A 19,598-nucleotide genomic window follows, 5' to 3' on the forward strand; every position below is an offset into this window, starting at 1 on the left:
GGGGGTATAGCTCAGTGGTAGAGCATTTGACTGCAGATCAAGAGGTCCCCGGTTCAAATCCGGGTGCCCCCTCTCTGACTCGGGTCTCCTGTTTTACTCCCCTGGTGCTCTCCCGAGCACGGCCGGAGCTGGAGCCCCTTCCCAGCGTTTTGCAGGCGGGTTCACTCGAGTATGTGCAAGCGTGAGCAGAGCGGAGCAAGTGCCCGAAGGCTGGATCCAAGCCGTTTCCCTCCCGCAGCCCAGATGACGTTCTTCGGCTCCGCGCCTGCGTGAGAGACACACTAAGAGGCCACCTGCGCAAAGCCACCGGCAGAGGGGGTATAGCTCAGTGGTAGAGCATTTGACTGCAGATCAAGAGGTCCCCGGTTCAAATCCGGGTGCCCCCTACTCGGTGTTTTGAAACATGCGTTTTCTTTTTTAAACCTGTGGTCCCCCACCTTCTCATTCTGAACAGTTTTCTGAGAGTGTCTCTTTTTCTTCCCCTACACTTTAACATGTCCTTCGTCGCCTGCCTGAGCAGAAGAGGTGCGATGTGGCCGTGCAAGAAAATGTGGCCTCGGGTCCGCAGAGTGGCCTGGGCAAATTCCCCGCCCCGGCCTAGCGCCCTAGAAACGCGGGGCGGGGGGCCCGGAACTCTTTAAACAAGCCCCCCCCCAGGCGATTCTCGGGGCGCTCACGTTCCAGAGGCTGGCCTTTTTTAACAAACGCACCCGCACATCATTTGCTTCTAGTGTTTCCAAGCAGCTGCTGCTCCAGCCTGAGCCCTGATTAAGAGACCCTGTGAGACAACCCGCGCGGCACCGGCGTGGAGTTCCAGCCTGCGACCTCTTTTACCTTGACCTTCGGGAAGGAGGGCACCAAGACTTGGTAGGGGAGACAGCGGGTGCGGGCCCGGACACGCGAGGAAAACGGCCGAACGCGGGCGCTGCAGCTTCGCCACGCGGCCGCTGGAGGGCAGCAGGAGGCCGCCGCCGCCGCCCGCAGCCCGTTCCCGGCTCCGCCGGGCTGGGGCAGAAGACGGACTTGGGGAACTTCGCGGCCAGGCCTCGCCTCGTCCTGCGGGCGGTGCGAGGGTGGAGGCTGGAGCGCTGGAGGAGGCGGGCCCTGGGGCCCTGGGGCTCTGCGAGATCGGGGCGTCCCCCGTTCTTAGCCCCCTTTTTGACCTCTGCGCCCGGGAACCGGCCTCTTCCAGCCCCCCGGCGCCCTCTCCCGTGCCCACCCCGGTGCCTCCTTCGGGCTGCTCTCCCGGGGCGACTTTCCTAACCCGGGGCCCCAGCCCCGCGGAAGCCAGGGCGCCCGGCGCCCCTCTGCCAGCGCCCCAGCTCCTCGCCTTCGCCCCAAGTAGGCCAGGGCGGGGAAGAGGCGCCTTCGCGTCCTGACCTGATTCCCTGCTGTCTATGAAGTCGCCTACATTTGGGGTATTTTTATTCTGTCCTGGAAGTTTCGGAAAAAGAGATGCTGTCTCCCCAGAGCCTGTTGTAGGCGGTGGCAGGTGGGGCGAGGACGTCCTCGCTCCGGGGTGGCCTGGGGTCCCCCGGGGGGAGGGTGCTTCGATTACCTTGGGGGAGACCCGGGCCCCTGCCTAGGCGAGCGCCGCAGACAGGAAGGCGAGTTAGACGGACACGCGGGGGCACCAAGTGGGGGGCAGCCGCGGGAGGGGGCGGGCCTCTGCGGGGAAGAGGCGCGGAGGTCTTGGGGTGCAAGGGGAGATTCCTGCGGGGCAGAACTGCGAGGGACCGCCCAGAAAGTGGCGTGGCGCGGCGCGGACGAGCGGGGACGGCGGGAGCCCACGGCCCAGCAAGGGGCGCCGGTGCCTTCCCGCGGCCCGGGACCCCGGCTTCCCCCCCTACACCCCCGGAAGGTGCGGGGGGGAGGGAATGAGGCAAGGGCTAAGTGCGGGTGGGGGCCGGCTGATGCTGTCGAGGGGGTCTCCCGGCCCACCCCCGCCCTGTCTCCGCCTCCGGCTCGCGGTGGGGGGGGGCTCCCGCAGCGCCGCGCCCCTGCCCCGCCCAGCCCCCGCCCCCCAGCCCTTCCCCGCGGCCGCCGCCGCCGCACCTCACCCGCTCGCCGCCGCCGCCCGCTCGTCGGGCCCCGCGCTCCGCCGCCCATCGCCTCGCTCCCCTCCGCCCTCCCGTCCCGGGGGCCGCGCCGCGCCAGCCAGGGCCGGGGCAGCGAGCGGGCCGGGGGCGGGTCCTGGCACCCACCATGCGGGGCGACCTCTGGCTCCTAGTGCTGGTGCTCAGGGGGGCTGCCCGGGCGCTGAGCCCCCAGCCCGGAGCAGGTAGGACCGGCTGAAGTTGGCCGGGGTGGGCCAGGGGGCGGGAAGAGGCAGGCCGGCAGGTATGGGCTTGAGCGTAAGGGAACAGGCTGGCCGGGAGAGGCCAGGCGCTGCGGGTGCGTGGGCAGGGACCCCGCGCTGCCCTTGAAGGCGGAGGCTTTGACTCTTTCTGCCTCTTCCCTGCTCTTCCACCCCCCCTCAGCGGAGGACCCGGGCCGCTCCTGAGTCAGATTTGGGGGCTGAGTGGGAGCAGCCAGGGGGGTGGTGCAGACCCCGCGTGTCTGCCTGGCTAGGGCATATAGGGTCCGCCTCGCCGTGGAGAGGCTGTGGGCCCAGGAGGCAGCGACTTGCCGCTCCTCCCGCCGCTGGCACCCACCGTCCAGCCGTCCCCTCTGCTCTGCCCTGGGGGCCTTTGGTCTGGAGCCCCTGAGCCTGGAGATGCGCATTCCGCGTACCCCCCCCCCCCTTCCGCGGCAGCTCTCCACAACCAGCCTTCCAGCCGGGAGTCTCCTCTGGGACCGGCCCAGATCCCTCGTGTTGTAGGAGGACCCTTGTTAACACCACGTTCTCTGCGCCCAGACTTTCTCTGGAGTGGGGGAGAGGGGTACTCTGCAGCCAGGCCCTTGGCAGAGAGAAGTGGGGAGACAGACCCGGGCCTGGCTGCCCCGGGCGCTCCTCCGATGGCCGAAGGAGGTACTGGTCAGGGGGCTGCTGTGTCTCCAGGGTGTGCGGGCTCAGGCTCGGGGTAGCGGAGACAGCCTGGCTTCCTGTTGAGAAGCGTGTGTGGGGGTGGGAGGGCAAGGGGCTGATGGTGGACCTGAGGGCAGAGAGCAGTGGAAACTGCTGGTGCAGCCTTGGCTTCTGGTCCTACCGTCTCAGCTGCTGTGTGACCTCGGGCAAGTTACTTTCCCTTTCTGGGCTTATTTCTGCACTTCTAAAGCGAGGCTGTTAGCAACATTTGAGATTTTTGGTCATGAAATTACTGGTGGGTGTGATTGACTGGTGGGCGTGACTGGGTTGAGGGAGGGGTGTGAGCTGACGGGTGGGTGAACCATGAGAAGGTTGGGAAGGGGGGGTCACTGGTAGCAAGGAGGGGCTGGAAGACGGTGGCCAGGGGTCCTCCCGGCGGGTGGGGGCCTGGGAGGTAACTGGGACCTCCCTTGCCTTGGGGCGCGTGGGCTTGTCTGGCAGAGCCTTGAGCCTTCATCCATTGTTAGAACGGGAGCAGGAGAGGTGTGTGCCCCAAAGATAGGCAGCAGAGAGAGAGATGGACAGACAGGAAGATGGCCTTTGGGCGGGGGGCACTGAGGGTCTGGCCTGGGGGAGCCGGAGGCCCCTGGAACAGAGGTAGAAGCAAGAAGCAGCTGGCGGTGTCCTGCATGGGAGTGGGGGGAGAGGCCAGTGCCCCTGCCCGCTTCCTGCTTTCTCCAAGCCTTGGTTTCCCTTCTGCGAGATGGGAAGTTGGACCAGATTGTCTCCGGGGTCTCCAAGGCCCCTGCGCCACGGCTCTGCTTCCAGCTTCCTCCTTGCCCGGTGGGGACCTCTTAACAGACTGACCCTAAAATTGGTGTTCCTCTCCCTGGTCACCAGACGGCCCCTCCCCACCCTGCAGCCGGCCCCTCGGGTTCACAAGGGTCAGCTCAAGGGTCCCCTCCTCCGAGAAGCCAGCCTGATGGCTCTGTCCCGAGCAGCCCCAGCCCCAGCCCTTGGGTGTGTCCTACACACTTCCTAGCGCTCGCCACCATCGCACCGGGTCCTGCTTGCACCTTGCTTGCCCTGTGTGTGCCACCGAGCCGACTGGGCTTGCGTGCCTGCTCCGGGTGCTCTCCCCGACCCAGCACCCAGGGCCTGGCACACAGGCGGGTTCTCAATGAATCAATGAATGAGTGAGTGAGCAACTGAGGCACTCGGAGGGGTCCCAGACCCCAGACTGTCCCTTCAGGGGGAAAACACAGACAACCGACTTCTCCCAGCCGACTTCTCTCCTCCCCGCCCTGCCTCCTTGTGCCCCAGGCTAGGGTCCTCCGTGTGGGAGTGGGAGCCTGCCCTGTAATTAGGAGGCAGGGCTTCAGCTGAGCGTCTGGCGCCTTCCCGGGGTCCCCTGGAAAGTCAGTCCTCGTGAGAAGCCCACGGCGGGGCCAGGTGACCTTGCGCATGCTCAGTGTACCTTCTTTGGCTAAGGACTCAAACCAAGTGGCGGTTTCGTCATCCCCATTTATAGATGCCTGGGGCTCCCCACTGCCGTGGGCACTGCTGGTCACCCCCGAGTGCCTGGCTGTGGTTCAGCTCACCTGAAGTCGAGTCCTGCCATGGACTGGTCATGAGACCTTGGCCGGTGCCTTTGTGTCTTCGTGCCTCAGTTTCCCCATTCATGATGGGGATCTAAAACTAGGAAGGATGCCATCAGGTGATCATGGGGATTAAATCGGTTGTTGTATGTACAGTGACTTAGCCCTCATGTTCATTACCACCATTAGTATATGACTGCCCACTGAACTGTCCACTACTGGGAGCCATGATTGACCGAATGAATGCGTGAACCATCAGTCTGTGTTCTGGAAGCCCCTTGTGTCACAGACAGGTGGACACTCTTGAGCGTCCAGGTGTGCCAGGAGCATGGAGCCCTCCAGTGGGAGGCGGAGGGGGCAGGTGGGTGTGGCATAAGGGGGGGAGGGCCAGGTTTTCAGGAGCCCCACACAGGCACCTGGGCAGCAGCTGGGTTCTCTGCTGGGGGGGGGGGGAGGGGAAGCAGATATGGCTTAGGCTGGAGGGCGAGAGTCAGGGCCGGGCCAGGGTGGGGCCTGTTCCTCCACGTCTCCCTCTGTCTCTCCTCCTGCCCTCTTTCCTGAACTCCCTGTGTTTGATGCTGGCGCTGAGCCCTGGCTTCTTAAAACCTCCTTTGGGTCCTCACTCGATGCTCACGGCAGCCTGTGCCGTGGGCAGCCGTGATTGCAGCCCCATTGTGGTCATGAGGAAGTTGGGGCTTAGGGAGGTAAGCGGATGGGTCCCGTGTCTCACAGCTTCTGGGTGGCAGGCAAACCCCAGTGTCTCCTCCTTGACCACCCCGGTCCTGGGCTCCCCCTCCTGCCTGCTGCGGGCGCCTTAGGGCCTCCCCTAGGCGGCCCTGTGGCCTCAGGTTCCGGTCTGAGATGGCTACACGCCTGCGGCACCCCAGTCTGAGCTGGCTGAGTCCTTCCACAACCTCTGCTTCCCTGCTCGGGCTCCTGCCAGGCCCTGGCTGCTTGCAGGGGGACCCGGTGTGTGGGGGAGGAGGGGTGGCCCCAGCACAAATAGTCCTGTCTCCCAGGCAGCCATGGTCCCGGCGCGAGAGCGCACGACAGCTCTGGCGTGAGGTCTGATCCGTAGGTAGGCTGCCTTCCCGGCTCTGGGCTCGGGGCCATTGGTGGGCAGCCGGTAGGCACCCTGGGGAGGGGGTTGGAGACTACCCTCTCCCGTGTTCTCCAGGAGCATCTGGTTGCAATTAGGGGCAGAGGCGTGAGAGGCTCCAGCTGCCAAGGATGACTTAATTGGATAAAATGTCTAATGACGAAACGGAGCCCCGGGCCTGTCCTGGACAAGCCTTGTCCCAACCTCTGTCCTCGCTGCCTCCGAGAGTTACCCCAGCACCGGGTGCTCTGTCAGTGTGCGGTGATTAGAGCCTGCTGTTCGCCAGGCACTGTACGTTTGAAGGGAGTGGAGAGAATCCCGGGGGAACTCAAGTCTGGCCAGGACACAGGCACACAGTGGTACCTGTGGGTGCACGTCCAGGGCCTCCGGGGACTGGGCTGGGCCCAGGCAGAGGCCGAGGAGGACCGTGACAGAGTGGGCCCAAAATCTGATGAAAGTCCAAGTGGAGACTGTCTGCTCTACCCGTCTCGTGATCTGTGTCCCACGGAGAAGCTCCGCGTGCCCAGAAAGTGTGGCAATCAGAACGACAATCCAGGGCACAGCTCTTGGGATGTGGGTCTTTCTAAGATGGAAAAGGACGGTGCCTGAGTCGCTTAGAATTCATTTAGCAGCCTGGAGGAAGTGGCGTCTGGGCCGGCCGCTGCACGGCTCGTGTGGGACCACGTTGCCGTCCTGTGCCTGTGGCAGGCGCCGACCACGACAGTCTTTCCTGCTCATCGGACATGGGGGCTTAGGACTCTTCTCAGTGAGCGTAGCCCCGGCTGCCGCTCGCCGACTGGAGACGATGCAACCTGCCTGTGTCCTGGATGACAGCTGGGCCCTTGTCCGGTGGGGAAAGGGACCCGCTCGGGTGTTCGAGGGTGGCAGTGGACTCCAACAGTGCTTCCCGGTGGGCTCAGGGAGGCGGCGGTTTTGTCCCCAGGATTTATTTGGCAGTGTTTGGAGACACTTTCCTCTCCCAACAGCAAGGGCTTGGCCAGGCCAGACTCAGTGGAGGCCTTCCCTGTGGATGGCAGGGACCCTCCCCCGGGGTGCACGTCAGCAGGAGGCTGGGACCCAGCACAGCCGGGCCTCAGGCTCGGGCACTCTGTCACGGGATGCGGTGTGGTGTCCTAGGCATTGGCTTAACCCCCACACAAACACCAAACACCCTCGGAGACTTTTTTTTTTTTTTTAAGATTTACTTTATTTGAAAGTCAGAGTTACACAGAGAGAGGAGAGGCAGAGAGAGAGAGAGAGGTCTTCCATCCGCTGGTTCACTCCCCAAATGGCCACAACGGCCGGTGCTGATCTGAAACCAGGAGCCAGGAGCTTCTTCTGGGTCTCCCCCCACAAGGACTTGGGCCATCTTTGATTGTTTTCCCAAGCCATAGCAGAGAGCTGGATTGGAAGAGGAGCAGCTGGGTCTTGAACCGGCGCCTATATGGAATGCCCGGGCTTCGGGCCAGGGCTTTAACCCACTGCGCCACAGCGCTGGCCCCATCCGGTACATTTTTCAACTGGAGCAGACCCAAGGCTGGGACTAGGACTCTGCGGTGGCCTGCGGGTCAGGGGCAAGTACTTCTGGCCTCTGTTGTGGGTACAGCCCAAGGATGCTAAGTGTGCAGGGTAGCACCCCAGCCCCAACAAATGATGATCCAACAAGAACCACCCAGGTGAAAGACAGGCAAAAGACTGAGGTAGACATTTCTCCAAAGAGATGTACATTAAACCCTGGAGACGCGCTCCCATCACTGCTAGTCAGGGGAGTGCAAATGAAGACTATACCGAGGGCTGGCGTGTGGCTCAGCGGGCGAGCCGCCGCCTGCAATGCCGGCCCATGTGGGACTGCCCATTCCAGTCCCAGCTGCTCCTCTTCTGATCCGGCTCCCTGCTGACGTGCCTGGGGAAACAATCGAAGATGGCCCAAGTCCTTAGGTCGCAGCCACCCCTGTGGGAGACCAGGATGGAGTTCCCGGCTCTTAGCTTCTGCCTGGTCCAGCCCTTGGGGGAATGAACCAATGGATGCAAGATCTGGGTCTCTCTCTTTCTTTCTCTCTCTGTCACTCTGCCTTTCAAGTCAATAAATCAATCCTAAAAAAAGAAAAGCAAAATAACCAGTGTTGGTGAGGATGTGGAACAACTCTAACTTTTGTGCACTGTCAGTGGGGGGTGTGAACTAATGCAGCAGTCAGTTCACCTCAAAGTTAAGTTAAGTTCACCTCAAAGTCACAGAACGACCCTGTGACTCAGCAGTTCCACTTCTGGGTACCCATTCAAAAGAACTGAAAGCAGAGCCTCAGAGAGATAATTGTACACCTGTGCTTTTCACTGTATTGTTTACAGTAGGTAAAATGACTAATTGATAAGCATCATGTTGTGTGCATGATGGAATACTATTCAGCCCTGAAAAGGAAAGGGGACTCTACCATTGCCTACCATAGGGGTGAACCTTGAAGGCACATCTCACATAAACTAGACAGTCACAAAAAGACCAGTCCTGTGTGAGTCCACTTAGATATTTAATACCACTGAACTGTACACTCATAAATGGTTAAGGGTAAATTTTATGTGTATTTTGCCACCATTTTAAAAATTTGGGGCAGGGGGTGGAGAATTATCCTGTCCAAAATGGCAATGAACCACTGTGACATGATGTCAGCATCCTGCACGAGCCCCGGTTCCAGCCCCGGCTTCTTCCCTTCTGATCCAGCTCCCTGCTATGGGAGACCCAGCACAATAGGGCTGCTGCCATTTCTGGCGGAGAAATAAGGAACTGGTTTGGGAGGTTCTAGAGCAGCGTCTCTCAGTCGCAGAGCTCACTAAGTCCAGGCTTTCTCAAAATTTCCCCTGGGGGTCTTTTAAGAAACAAACCGCCCAGGCCGTACCATAGAGCGATTGCATCACTTCTCCAGGGTGGGGTCCATGTGTCAGGGCCTCTAAAGCTCTGGGTGATTCCAGTGCTGAGGTTGACAGTGATCACCCCGGAGGAGACCAATCTGGCCTTGAGACCCCCTCCCTCCATCCCCCGCCATGGCTGACTCCGCTCTGAGGCCGGTCTCCTGCTCTCAGCATATGTGGGGCATCTCCTGCCCCGGTGCCCAGGCGTCCCCAAGGTGGTGAGGGCACGGGTCCCGGCCTCTGCAGAGTAAGCGGGCTGGCTCCCCCTCCCAGTTCTCCACTCTGCGCTCAGTTTCTGTTCTCTCCCCCCAGGTCACAGTGAAGGTCAAGGCTCTGGATGGGCTGCCAAGGAGACCACGCAGGGCTGGAATCAGAGAACCCGAGAGAGCCCTGCACAGGTGTCAGGGTCACACAGGACCCAGCTGAGCCAGGACCTGGGTGGGGGTACCCTGGCCATCGACACACTGCCAGACAACAGCACCAGGGTGGTGGTGAGTTCCAAACACGGGGTGTGGGGGGGTCGTGCCAGGTGCCCGGTGTGCACCTGTCCTGCCAGCAAGTCATGCATGCTTTGGAGCTGGCCCTGGTGGTCAGAGTAGAGAGGGATCCCAGGAGCCTGGAGGAGGTGCTGTCCTGGGAGGCTGGGTCCCTGGGTTTACTCCCCATATGGTCACAGTGGGGAGCCAGGAGCTTCATCCAAGTCTTCCATGTGGGTGGCAGAGGCCCAAGCACTTGGGCCATCCTCTGATGCTTTCCCAAGTGCATTAGCAAGGAGCTGGATCAGAAGTGGAGCAGCTGGGACACAAACTGGCACCAATATGGGATGCCGGCATCACAGGCGGTGGCTTTTCTTGCTATGCCACAACACTGGCCCCCTATCTCTTTGTTTCCATGTACGTTTTCTTTAAAAAGTCCATGCCAAAGGTCAATGAGGTCACACAGTGAGGTGAGCATTAAGCTCCCACTTGGGACACCCACATCCCATATCCAAGTGCCAACCTCGAGACTCAGCTAATCCGTTTCCGATCCAGCTTCTGGCTAATGCAACCCTGGGAGGCAGTGGAGGATGGCCCAAGTGCTTGCATTCCTGCTACACCCGTGGGAGACCCGGATGGAGTCCTGGCTCCTGGCTTTAGCCTAGGCCAGCCCCAGCTGTTTTGGGCATCTGGGGACCCAGAGGATGGAAGATATCCCCTCCCTCCAGCCTCTGTAACTCTGTCTTTCACGTAAGGAAAAGACCAAACAGTGCTGAGTACAAGGACGCAGTCCCGCCCCCTTTCCATCCCGGCTCCTTCCGCAGCCGTGCCGTGCCCTTGAGAAGTCCTCTCGGCCTCACTTCCTTATTTCCAAGTAATTTGCCTACCCGCTGCCTCATGGTCGTGATCGTGGGGTGCAGGGTTGTCTGGGGACCCCCGTCATGGCAAGTGGAGCTCTGGCTGCTCTGCCCGGCCCCCGAGCCCCCCAAGGCTTCCCTGGGCTCTTTGTGCTCAGTCCACACACTCCGTTTTCTGTCGCACAAGTCCCGTGCACCACAAGCAGGTGTCACTGTGTCTGGGATAAGTTTTGTTTTCCCTTGCCACTCCCCCAGCCCACCCCACCCCACACACTTAATTGGCCGTCCTTACGTGGCTGCGTTGTCTTGCACATCACCCGCTGCCTTCCAGCTGAGGTTCCTGGGTGCTCTGGGTCAGTTCTCTTTCCCCCCGCCTAGCCTCTCCTCCAGCCTGGGCCGCCTGCCCTCCCTTCCCCTTCGTCCTTGGAACCTTGGTCTGTCGTCTCTCTCCCTTGGGGCTGCCTTGTTCCCTTGACCTTGAGTCTTCCGTGTCTGCCGCACCCTTTGTTTGTGTGGCCTCCTGAGGCGGCACGCACAGGGGGCCGCGTCTCTTGGGTACCTGCGCCTCTGAAGATGCCTTTGGTCTGTCATCCATTTGATGGATGGTTTGGCTGAATATAGAACTCGAGGTTAAAAATACGCTTCCTTCAGAAGTTTGAAGCCTTGCCATTCTCTTCCGGTGTCATCGTGTAGAGGTTTGGTGTTCTTGTTCCCGACCTTTGTACCCACCCACCCCCACCCCCACCCCCTTCTGGAAGCGTTCAAGGTGCTCCGTGCCCCCCCCCCCCTTTCCCTGTGCTCTTAACTCACACTGGCTCCATGCCTTTGCCCGTACTGGGTATCCAAGGACTGTGTTTCAGTCTGGAGACACCTCCACTGGTTCTGGAAATTCTTTTCTTTTTTTTTTTTTTTTAAAGATATATTTTATGTATTTGGAAGGCAAAATTATAGAAAGAGAGAGAGAGCTTCCATCCACTGGTGTGTTCCCTGAATGGCCTCAACTGCTGAGGCTGGGCTGGGCTGAAGCCAGTAGCCAGGAGCTCCATCCGGGTCTCTCACATGAGTGGCAGGAGCCCAAGTACCCGAGAAATTCTCTGCTGCCTGCCCGGGCACATCAGCAGGGAGCTGGATCGGAAGCAGAGCAGCTAGGACTCAAGCCTGCGGCGCCACACTGGCCCCTGCTTGATTTCTATGATGCTTTTCTGCCTCCCATCGCCTTTCCTTCCTACGATTTCTCTCCAAGAAACACTGTGTCTGCAATTATCCTTGAATTTTCTTCTCACTTCCATCGTCCGTTTTTTCTCCTTTTTTTTTTTTTGCTTATTTATTTGTTTGTTATTGTTGTTCCACTTTCTATTTCTACTACTGTATTGTTCATTTTAAAGAACTCTATTATTCTGATTATTTTCTTTTTTAACCTGTTCTTGTGTTGTGAGTGAAAGATCTCTCTCTGAGGATGGCCAAAGTTTTTCAATTTGTTTTTGCCCTCTTCATCTTTGTTGCTGATTTTGCCTTGTACCTCAAGCTCTGAAATGACTTTGCACTGTGGCAGCGCAGTGCCAGCATCCCATATGGGCTCCGGTCCAGCATCCCATGCGGGCTCCGGTTCGAGTCCTGGCTGGTCCACTTTTTTTTTTTTTGACAGGCAGAGTTAGATACAGAGAGAGAGACAGAGAGAAAGGTCTTCCTTTTTCCGTTGGTTTACCCCCTAAATGGCTGCTCACACTGCGCCGATCCGAAGCCAAGAGCCAGGCACCTCCTCCTGGTCTCCCATGCAGGTGCAGGGCCCAAGCACTTGGGCCATCCTCCACTGCCTTCCCGGGCCACAGCAGAGAGCTGGACTGGAAGAGGAGCAACCAGGACAGAATCCGGTGCCCCAACCAGGACTAGAACCCCGGGGTGCCGGCGCCACAGGTGGAGAATTAGCCTAGTGAGCCGCAGCATCGGCCCCAGCTGCTCCACTTCTGATCCAGCTCTCTGCTACGGCCCGGGAAAGCAGTGGAAGATGGCCCAAGTCCCTGGGCCCCAGTACCCATGTGGGAGACCCGGAAGAAGTTCCTGGCTCCTGGCTTCGGATTGTCACAGCTCTGGCCATTGTGGCCAATTGGGGAGTGAACCAGCATATGGAAGACCTCACTCTCTCTCTCTCTCTCTCTCTCTCTCTCTGTGTGTGTGTGTGTGTGTGTGTGTAACTCTGATTTTATTTGAAAATCAGTGTTAGCAAGAGAGAAGGAGAGGCAGAGAGACACCTTCTATCTGCTGGTCCACTTCCCAAACACCGGAGCCATCTCCAGCTGCCTCCCAGGGTCTGCATTTGCAGGAATGTGGATGGGAAACGGAGGCAGGACTCGAAGCCACGCACGTGGCTGCATTGCAAGCAGCAGCCCAGCTTGCTGCACCACACTGGCCCTGCTCCTTTCTTTATTTAAAACGTCGGTATTTTGTTTATCAACGTATCATCTTTTTTGACAGTCATTTCAAATTTGCCTTTAAAATGTTGCATTACAACGTCTTTGTGCCTTCCTCCGTGTTTTGGCTCCGTTGTATGTGTTGTGAATGAAGTGCGTGCCGCCCTCACCTCACCCTGATCCAAGCCCTGGGGTGGCCCTGCAGGGGCTGCCCACTCGCGTCCCGTTCGGCTCTGTCTTCCGCATCCTGGAGGACTGAGGAGCAGGACAGCTGGGTGGGATGGTGGAGTGGAAGCCCACGGAGGAAAGGGGCGCCACCGCGAGCCCCGGAGGGAGATGCACACCCCCAGGCGCTCGCTCCCGGCTCTGAATGTGTGTGTGTACCGAAACTGCATTCCCAATGCTCCAGTGTCACCTGTCCTAGGAAGGGTCACTGGAATCATACAGCTGTGGCCAGACCCTCCCTGGCTGGTCTTCCCCCTGCGGTGTGTGTGGCTGAATCGATTCCCACGGGTTCCCTGTTCCTTTCCTGGTGGCTGTCTGGTGGGCACAGTGCGGCTGTGAACACGGTGTGAACCGACTGGTTTGAGAGCCTGCTGTCAATTCTGCGGGCTCTGGAGGCCCGCCTAGGGGGGGCTGCTGGGTCGTGGGAGCATCCTGCCACCGCCTTGTTTGCCAGAGTGACTAAGCCGGTTCACATTCTCCCCAGCTGCAGGTCACAGTTCCTTCCAGTTTCTCCTCCTCATTGCCAACATGTGTTACCGTCTGATTTTTTTTAAGATTTATTTTTTAAATGTATTTGGAAGGCTGAGTTACAGAGAGAGAGGGAGACACAGAGAGTGACCTCCCATCTGCTGAAGGAGCCAGGAGCTTCTTCTGGGTCTCCCACGTGGGTATGGGGGCCCAAGCACTGGGGCCATCTTCCACTTTTCTCCCCAGGCACATTAGCAGGGAGCCGGATTGGAAGTGGAGCAGCCGAGACTCGAACTGGTGCCTACATGGGCTGCTGGCGTCTTGGGCAGTGGCCTAACATGCTACACCACAATGCTGGCCCCTGTATGTATTTATTTATTTTTAAGAAAGTGATCATCCATTTTCTTTTTTAAAATGTTGTTTATTTGAGAGTCAGAGGTAGAAACAAATGGACAGAGAGAGCAGAGAGAAAGAGAAAGAGAGAGAGAGAGAGAGAGAGAGAGAGAGGTCTTCACCCACTGGTTCATTCCCTCAAATGTCTGCAATGGCCGGGCTGAGCCAGGCTGCAGCTGGAAGTCGGGAGCGCAGTCTAGCTGTCCCCGCTGGGTGGCAGGAACCCAGTGTCTTGAGCCATCCCTGCCACCTTCTGGGGTCTGGCTGTAAATCCGTACGCTGCCTCCTCTCTGTTCTGCGCCTCTTTTCCTAACATTTTGGTGCCCCATGGAGGAGGCACCAATCTGCAACTCTTTTCCTAACAGGCCCCTGCTACCCACGTGGGAGACCCAGATGAAGCTCCTGGCTCCTGGCTTCAGCCCGGCCCAGCCCTGGCTGTTGTGGCCATTTGGGGAGCGAACCGGGGAATAGAAAATTTTTTTTTTTTTTTAAAGAAACTTTTCCTGTGCTTGTTAGTCATTTGTATATCTTTGGAGAAATACTGGTTGAAGTCCTTTACCCGTTTTTTCCCTTTGCCTGGTTTCCAGCTGGGCCGTCTGTCTTGGGAAAACCTCTTCCCGCTCTGAGGTTGTTCCGTCCCCGTCTTCCAGGAACTCTGTTGGCACAGAGGTACTGCGGGAGGTGACGGGCCTGGCACAGGGTTAGAAGTGGTGGACGCTGGATGGGCTCTGGATCGGCTCTGATCCGGGGACTGACCAGCCGGTGTATCTAGGACGGGCTTGGTCTGGGCGCTGAATACCCAGCACCCTGGGAAGCCCCTCGGCGCCAGGCAAACCGGGAGGGCCGGTCCCCGTCCTGTGGGTCAGCTCAGACAGCCACCGTGTCTGCTGCAGTCTGAGTGTGTCGGAGTGGCATTGCCCACGGCAGTGCAGGGTGAAGAGGCGGGCTCTTCCGGACGGGCCCCGCTCGTGACAGTGGAGCCCTCACGAGTGGCATCGGTGCCCTCAGGGAGGAGCTCCAGGCCCCACGCGGCCCTCCCACCGCGCAGGTGCAGCGACAGGGCGCCCTCTGCGAAGCCTTCCTTACGGAGTCTGCTGGCGCTTGGTCTGGGCCTCGCCAGCCTCCAGGACTGTGAGTGGGGGTTCTGCTGCTGCTCGGCCGCCCAGGCTGAGGCGCTCTGTGGTGGAAGCCTGCACAGATGGCTCAGAGCATCACTGATGCAACGTTAACCCCAAAGACCCCAAAGCATCACAGGCGAGAGTAGGGTCTCAGGAAGAGAGAGGGCTTCCTGGCCTCGGATCTGAGCCCGTCCGACCTCCACGGCGAGCCTGAGTCCCAGGGGAACGCACCCCCACCCTGGGTCAGGGGAGCCATGCCCCTCCCGGGGGCTTTGAAGCAGGGAACTCACCCAGGACACGGAGTGTGCTTTGGTGAGTTCGTCCCAGCGCCGCTGAGCGCCAGTAACCGGGAAACTGTTGGGAGAAGTGTGGGTTTCTTCTGAGTGGACTGATGCAAAGCCATTGTAAGTGACAGTGGGACACACACTGTTCACACCGAAACTGCTTCGGATCTCCGGAAATGTAGCAGAAGCAGCCCGCGAAACTGGCTGATCACCCGGATGACAACTCTGGGAGATCATAAAGCCGCCAGCGGGGAGCGGGCCGTTTAGGACCCCGTGAGTGAGGGGAGGCCAGTTTCTCTTTTCCTGCTGTCCTGTGTGGCGGGGGCTGTGTGAGACACGCTGATGCCGCACAGTCTCTCTGGCAGGCCGGCTTCCTCCAGCGCCCACACGGGTGGAGTCGGTGCCAGGGTGGGATGAGTCTTCCATTGCCGCTGTTGGGTCAGCGGGAAATCTCTGCTGCAAAGCCAGGCCACACCCTGCCCTCCAAGCTAATCCAGACGTGCGTTTCCCAGGCTTGCTCCGGGCAGCCTCCCCGCTCTGACACCTCCTTACCCGCTGCACACAGAGGCCAGGACGCCTTGGTCTAATCTGGGTTCCCCTGCGAGGTCGTCTCCTCACTGCGCCTGCGTGATGACACGTGTGCCGTGCGGGCTCATGTTGGTGAACATGGCTACGGCTGCTGCGTGGCCTCTGACTCTGTTTTCTGTTGCTGTAACAGAATACTTGAGACGGAGTCATTGTTTAAAATGTATTTGTTTATTATTTCTATTTCTTTAGAAGATAAAGAGACAGAGGCAGACAGAGAGGTCTCCCATCTGCTGGTTCTCTCCCCAAATGCCTATAGTAACTGGGCCTGGGCCAGGCTGTAGCCAGGAGCCCAGAACTCAATGCAGGTCTCTCACATGGGTGGCGGGGACCCAAGTACTTGAGCCACTACCTGCTGCCTCCCAGGTGACAATGAGCAGGTGAGCTGGACCTGGAGGTGGAACTGAGCCTCCAACCACGCTTTCCAGGATGGGACGTGGGTGTCCCAAGTGGCCCAGCACCCATGTGGATGTTGGGCGATTTATAAAGAACAGAAGTGACGTAGCTTGTGGTTCTGGAGGTTGGAAGCCCAAGATCGGGAGGCTGCACCTGGAAGAGCCTCGGGCTGCCTCGTAACACCGCTGAAGAATGAAGGGTGAATGGCCGTGTGCAGGAGACAGAACACCCGGGGGGCTCTCGCTGCGGCTCGTGCCGTCCCGTGGGAACGACAGTGATCTCTCTTGAGGACCTGCTCACCTCCTGTGGGTTCCACCACCTCCCAGCATGGCTACACTGGGGCCAGATTTCAACACGAGCTTTGGAGAAGACAAACCATGTTCAAGCCGTCACACTTGGAGGCCTGAGGCAAGGGCAGTCCTGACGGCAGGTGACACAGTGGAGCCTCATTCCACGGTTAGTCCACACAGCTGTGAGGCAGGCGTTTCCTTCCTGGGAACAGAGAGGTGATGTCACCTGCCAAGGTCACACAGCTAGTGAGTGGCATGACCAGGACAAGAACCCACAGCCTCTGCCTTTGCAGTCTGAGCTCTTAATTACCATCTCCTTGGGATCAAAACTGAGTGACATCTGTTTTTGTTTGTTTGTTTGTTAGTTTGTTTTTATTTGAAAGGCAGAATGACAGAGAGGGAGGGAGAGAGTTACAGAGAAAACTACTCCATCCCCTGGTTTATTTCCCAGCAACAGCTAGGGCTGGGTCAGGCCGAAGCTGGGAGCCTGGAGCTCCATCCGGGTCTCCCACAGAGGTGGCAGGTTCCCAAGTCATTGGGCCATTATCTGCTGCCTCCTAGGCACATTAACAGGAAATCAGATGGGAAGAGGGGGCCTAACTTGATCCCAGGGACTCCAGGATGGGACATGGGCCTCCCGAGTGGCAGCTTAATGCGCCGCTGGGAGCAACATCCTAATTCGGGTGCAGCTTAAATTTTGCTCTGCGCAGAACCCCTTGGGAAGCTGTTGCCAATGCGGATTCTGATTCAGAGGTGTTGGGTGGGGTCTTGAGCTTGAGCCTGCACTTCTGACGCGCTCCCGTGCACACTGCCAGGGTTGCTGGTCCTGGGGCACACTCTGAGAGCAGGGAGCCTGAACAATCCCTGCTGGTCTCCTGAGCCCCGGTGGGGGCCCGCCCCCAGCAGCACCGGCAGCGCCTCCTGGATGGGACCCAGCTGAGTGCTGGCCAGGCCTCTCCGGCAGGCCCTGCAGGGCACCCTTGGTTGCCTGCCCCAGCATTTCCACCTGCCAGTTGGCTGGCAGGTGACAGCCGACTGTGACAGTTTAGCCGGAGTTCCTGTCCAGACAGGTCTTGAGCTCAGCCAAGGTAAATGCAGCCCCGCTGTCAGAAATGAAGTGCCTGGCGAGCCTCCGGGCGTCAGTGATGGAGGCAGAAGTGACACTGTCATGGCAGGCGCTTAGGATGGGGCCGGCAGCTCCGCCCGCAGCGCTTTGCTGGGACAGGTCCAGTGGAATCGTTGTAATGGCTCCCGCTCACTGGGTGCCCGCGGGGGGCTGGGCCCTGTGCACTCAGAGCTTCGTGGTGGTAAACTTTGCCGGATCTTTTCAAGAATCCCACAAGACAGGTGACTGATGGGGGCACTGGAGCCGTGTGTGGCACTGATGATCATGGATTGGAGCCAGTTCTTGAACTTGAGTCTGTCCAGCTTCCTCTGGGTCTCCCACGTTCCCAGGCGCATTAGCAGGGAGCTGGATTGGAAGTGGAGCAGCCGGGACTCGAACCAGTGCCCATAGGGGATGCTGACACTGCAGCCCCGGGGCCACAGCACTGGCCCCAACTTCCATTTCCTAGGAACTTTTGAAATGCCCTTGTGTGCTGTACCTCACCACCTGTCCAACAGGAGTGGGGTTTCGGCTGTGGGGTAGCCCTGCCCTCAGCTGGTGTCTGAAGCCCATCAGCCTCTGGGGCTCCCCCTCGGTGGGTGTTAGTCCCAGCTTGGCCGGGGCGTCGTCCCGCGGTCTCTGGGGAGCCGTGTGCGGTCGCGGTCTCTGGGGAGCCGTGTGCGGTCCCCTGCAAAGTCTGCTGGCCCCTTGGTCTGGGCCTTGCCAGCCTCCAGGACTGTGAGCGGGGGTTTCTGCTGCTGCTCGGCCGCCCAGGCTGAGGCGCTCTGTGGTGGGAGCCTGCACAGGGGCTTCACTCTGCTTTAAGAGGGGGTGGGAGGTGAGGGGGTGGGAGGTGAAGGGGTGGGGGGTGATTTCGTGCCTGGGACGGTGTGGAGGGAGGGAGCCAGGCTGCGGCAGGGGGAATGTCTGCCCCCCATCCCTCCCCACTCTTCACTCATCTTCCGCGGGGCGCCCGCCCCCAGGTCCCCAGAGTGTGTCAATTATCAGAAGAGCATCTGCCTCCCAGTGGGTGGGGAGGGCAGGAGCCTGCGTCCCTGCTGGGCCCAGGGCAAGGGCTGGCTGGGCAGCTGGCAACTTGGCAGAGACAGTGCGCTCTGTTCTGTTACCGCCAGCAGGCTGACCAGTGACCCGCAGCGCCCAGGACTCTGTACGGGCGGTGGCACCGGCTCTGCGCCTCCCGGCTCTGCGCCAGTGCTCCAGGGAATGCAATGCCATCGCCCTGTCCCCTGCACTTGTGCCCTTTCTGCCAGCTGTCTCCCGGCCCCCTCCAAACCCTAGCCCTAGTGGGCCTCTGCAGGAGCACCTAGTCCCCAGCCCCTGGGCCAGACTTGTTGATTTTCCCCGCTCAGGCCTACAAATAAGCTCCCAAAAATAAGCTCCCAAAGCTTCCTTGCTGCCCAGCTCCCCCTTCTCAACCCGGGGTGCCCCCAGGCGAGCTCTGCTTTCAGAAGCCCAACCTCTTCCCTCAGACTAGCAACTCACCAAGATCAAGGGCCAGCCTCCGCCGTTAGACAGGCACCTTCAACAATCCTGGTTTCTTCTCTCAAGGGCGTGTACGATGTCTCCCTGTTGGTCAGGGACATCCCCGAAGGTGGCCGCTCTGCGGGGTCCATCCTGCTGTTCCTTTGTGCTCTAAGCCGGGCTCAGCCTTGGGCGTTTGTCTGGGAATAGCTGGGCCAGGCCTGGGCATGGAGGGTGTGTGTTTGGCTGGGGTTACGGCTAGGACAAGGACTATGAGCAGTCCCGGGCCCAGCTGAGCCCCGGGGGCTCCCGGGCCTACACCGCCCTCTGCGCCCCAGGTACAGTCTCTCACAGGAAGTCTGAGCGGGGAGCTACCGGGTAGTCCCTGCACGCCTGGCTGCTCATGCCCCCTGGGGTTTGTCTTGGGTGCCGGCAGGAGGACAACCACAGCTACTATGTGTCCCGTCTGTACGGCCCCAGCGAGCCCCGCAGCCGGGAACTGTGGGTAGATGTGGCCCAGGCGAATCGGAGCCACGTGAAGGTCCACAGAGTCCTCTCCAACACCCACCGGCAGGCGTCCGTGAGTGCCCTGGGCCCCCGCGGGAAGCCCCGGGCTGGGAGGCTGCGGCTAGCTCACCCGACCTGGGCAGCAGCCATGGCTGTGGCCTGAGGTCTGCGCTCAGGGGCAGACTCCCCAAGAGATCCCCAGGGGCTCGGCCAGAGTGGGGGTGCCTGCCTGTGGCCCTAGGGACCTGCCTGGGATGTACTTGCCCCCACCGTGTTCAGACAAGCGTGGGGCCGCGCTGACTCCTCTCCTCCTGTACCCCGCAGAGAGTCGTCTTGTCCTTCGACTTCCCTTTCTATGGGCATCCTCTGCGGCAGATCACCATAGCAACTGGAGGTGAGGCTGCCCCATGGGGCCTGGGGGAGGGTCGGCGACCTGGC

General features: G+C 59.9%; 1 protein-coding gene and 2 non-coding genes across 4 annotated transcripts in view; all 3 read left to right on the top strand.

Annotated features, from left to right (window-relative positions):
• On the top strand, positions 1–72 carry TRNAC-GCA (transfer RNA cysteine (anticodon GCA)). The gene has a single exon. It is a non-coding gene; the product is annotated as a tRNA-Cys (tRNA).
• Positions 73–314: 242 nt separating this feature from the next.
• Positions 315–386, top strand: TRNAC-GCA (transfer RNA cysteine (anticodon GCA)). The gene has a single exon. It is a non-coding gene; the product is annotated as a tRNA-Cys (tRNA).
• A 1,813-nt stretch (positions 387–2,199) lies between these two features.
• Positions 2,200–19,598, top strand: part of PLXDC1 (plexin domain containing 1) — a 40,126-nt gene continuing 22,727 nt past the window's right edge. For both annotated transcript variants that reach the window (XM_062215992.1, XM_062215993.1), the window contains exons 1-4: positions 2,200–2,281; positions 8,879–9,057; positions 19,090–19,233; positions 19,485–19,554. In XM_062215992.1, the coding sequence (XP_062071976.1) occupies positions 2,206–2,281; positions 8,879–9,057; positions 19,090–19,233; positions 19,485–19,554 (469 nt within the window). In that variant the 5' untranslated portion in view covers positions 2,200–2,205. The remainder of the gene's footprint in view (positions 2,282–8,878; positions 9,058–19,089; positions 19,234–19,484; positions 19,555–19,598) is intronic.

This window comes from Lepus europaeus, chromosome 18 (genome assembly GCF_033115175.1).
Source record: "Lepus europaeus isolate LE1 chromosome 18, mLepTim1.pri, whole genome shotgun sequence".
NCBI lineage: Eukaryota > Metazoa > Chordata > Mammalia > Lagomorpha > Leporidae > Lepus > Lepus europaeus.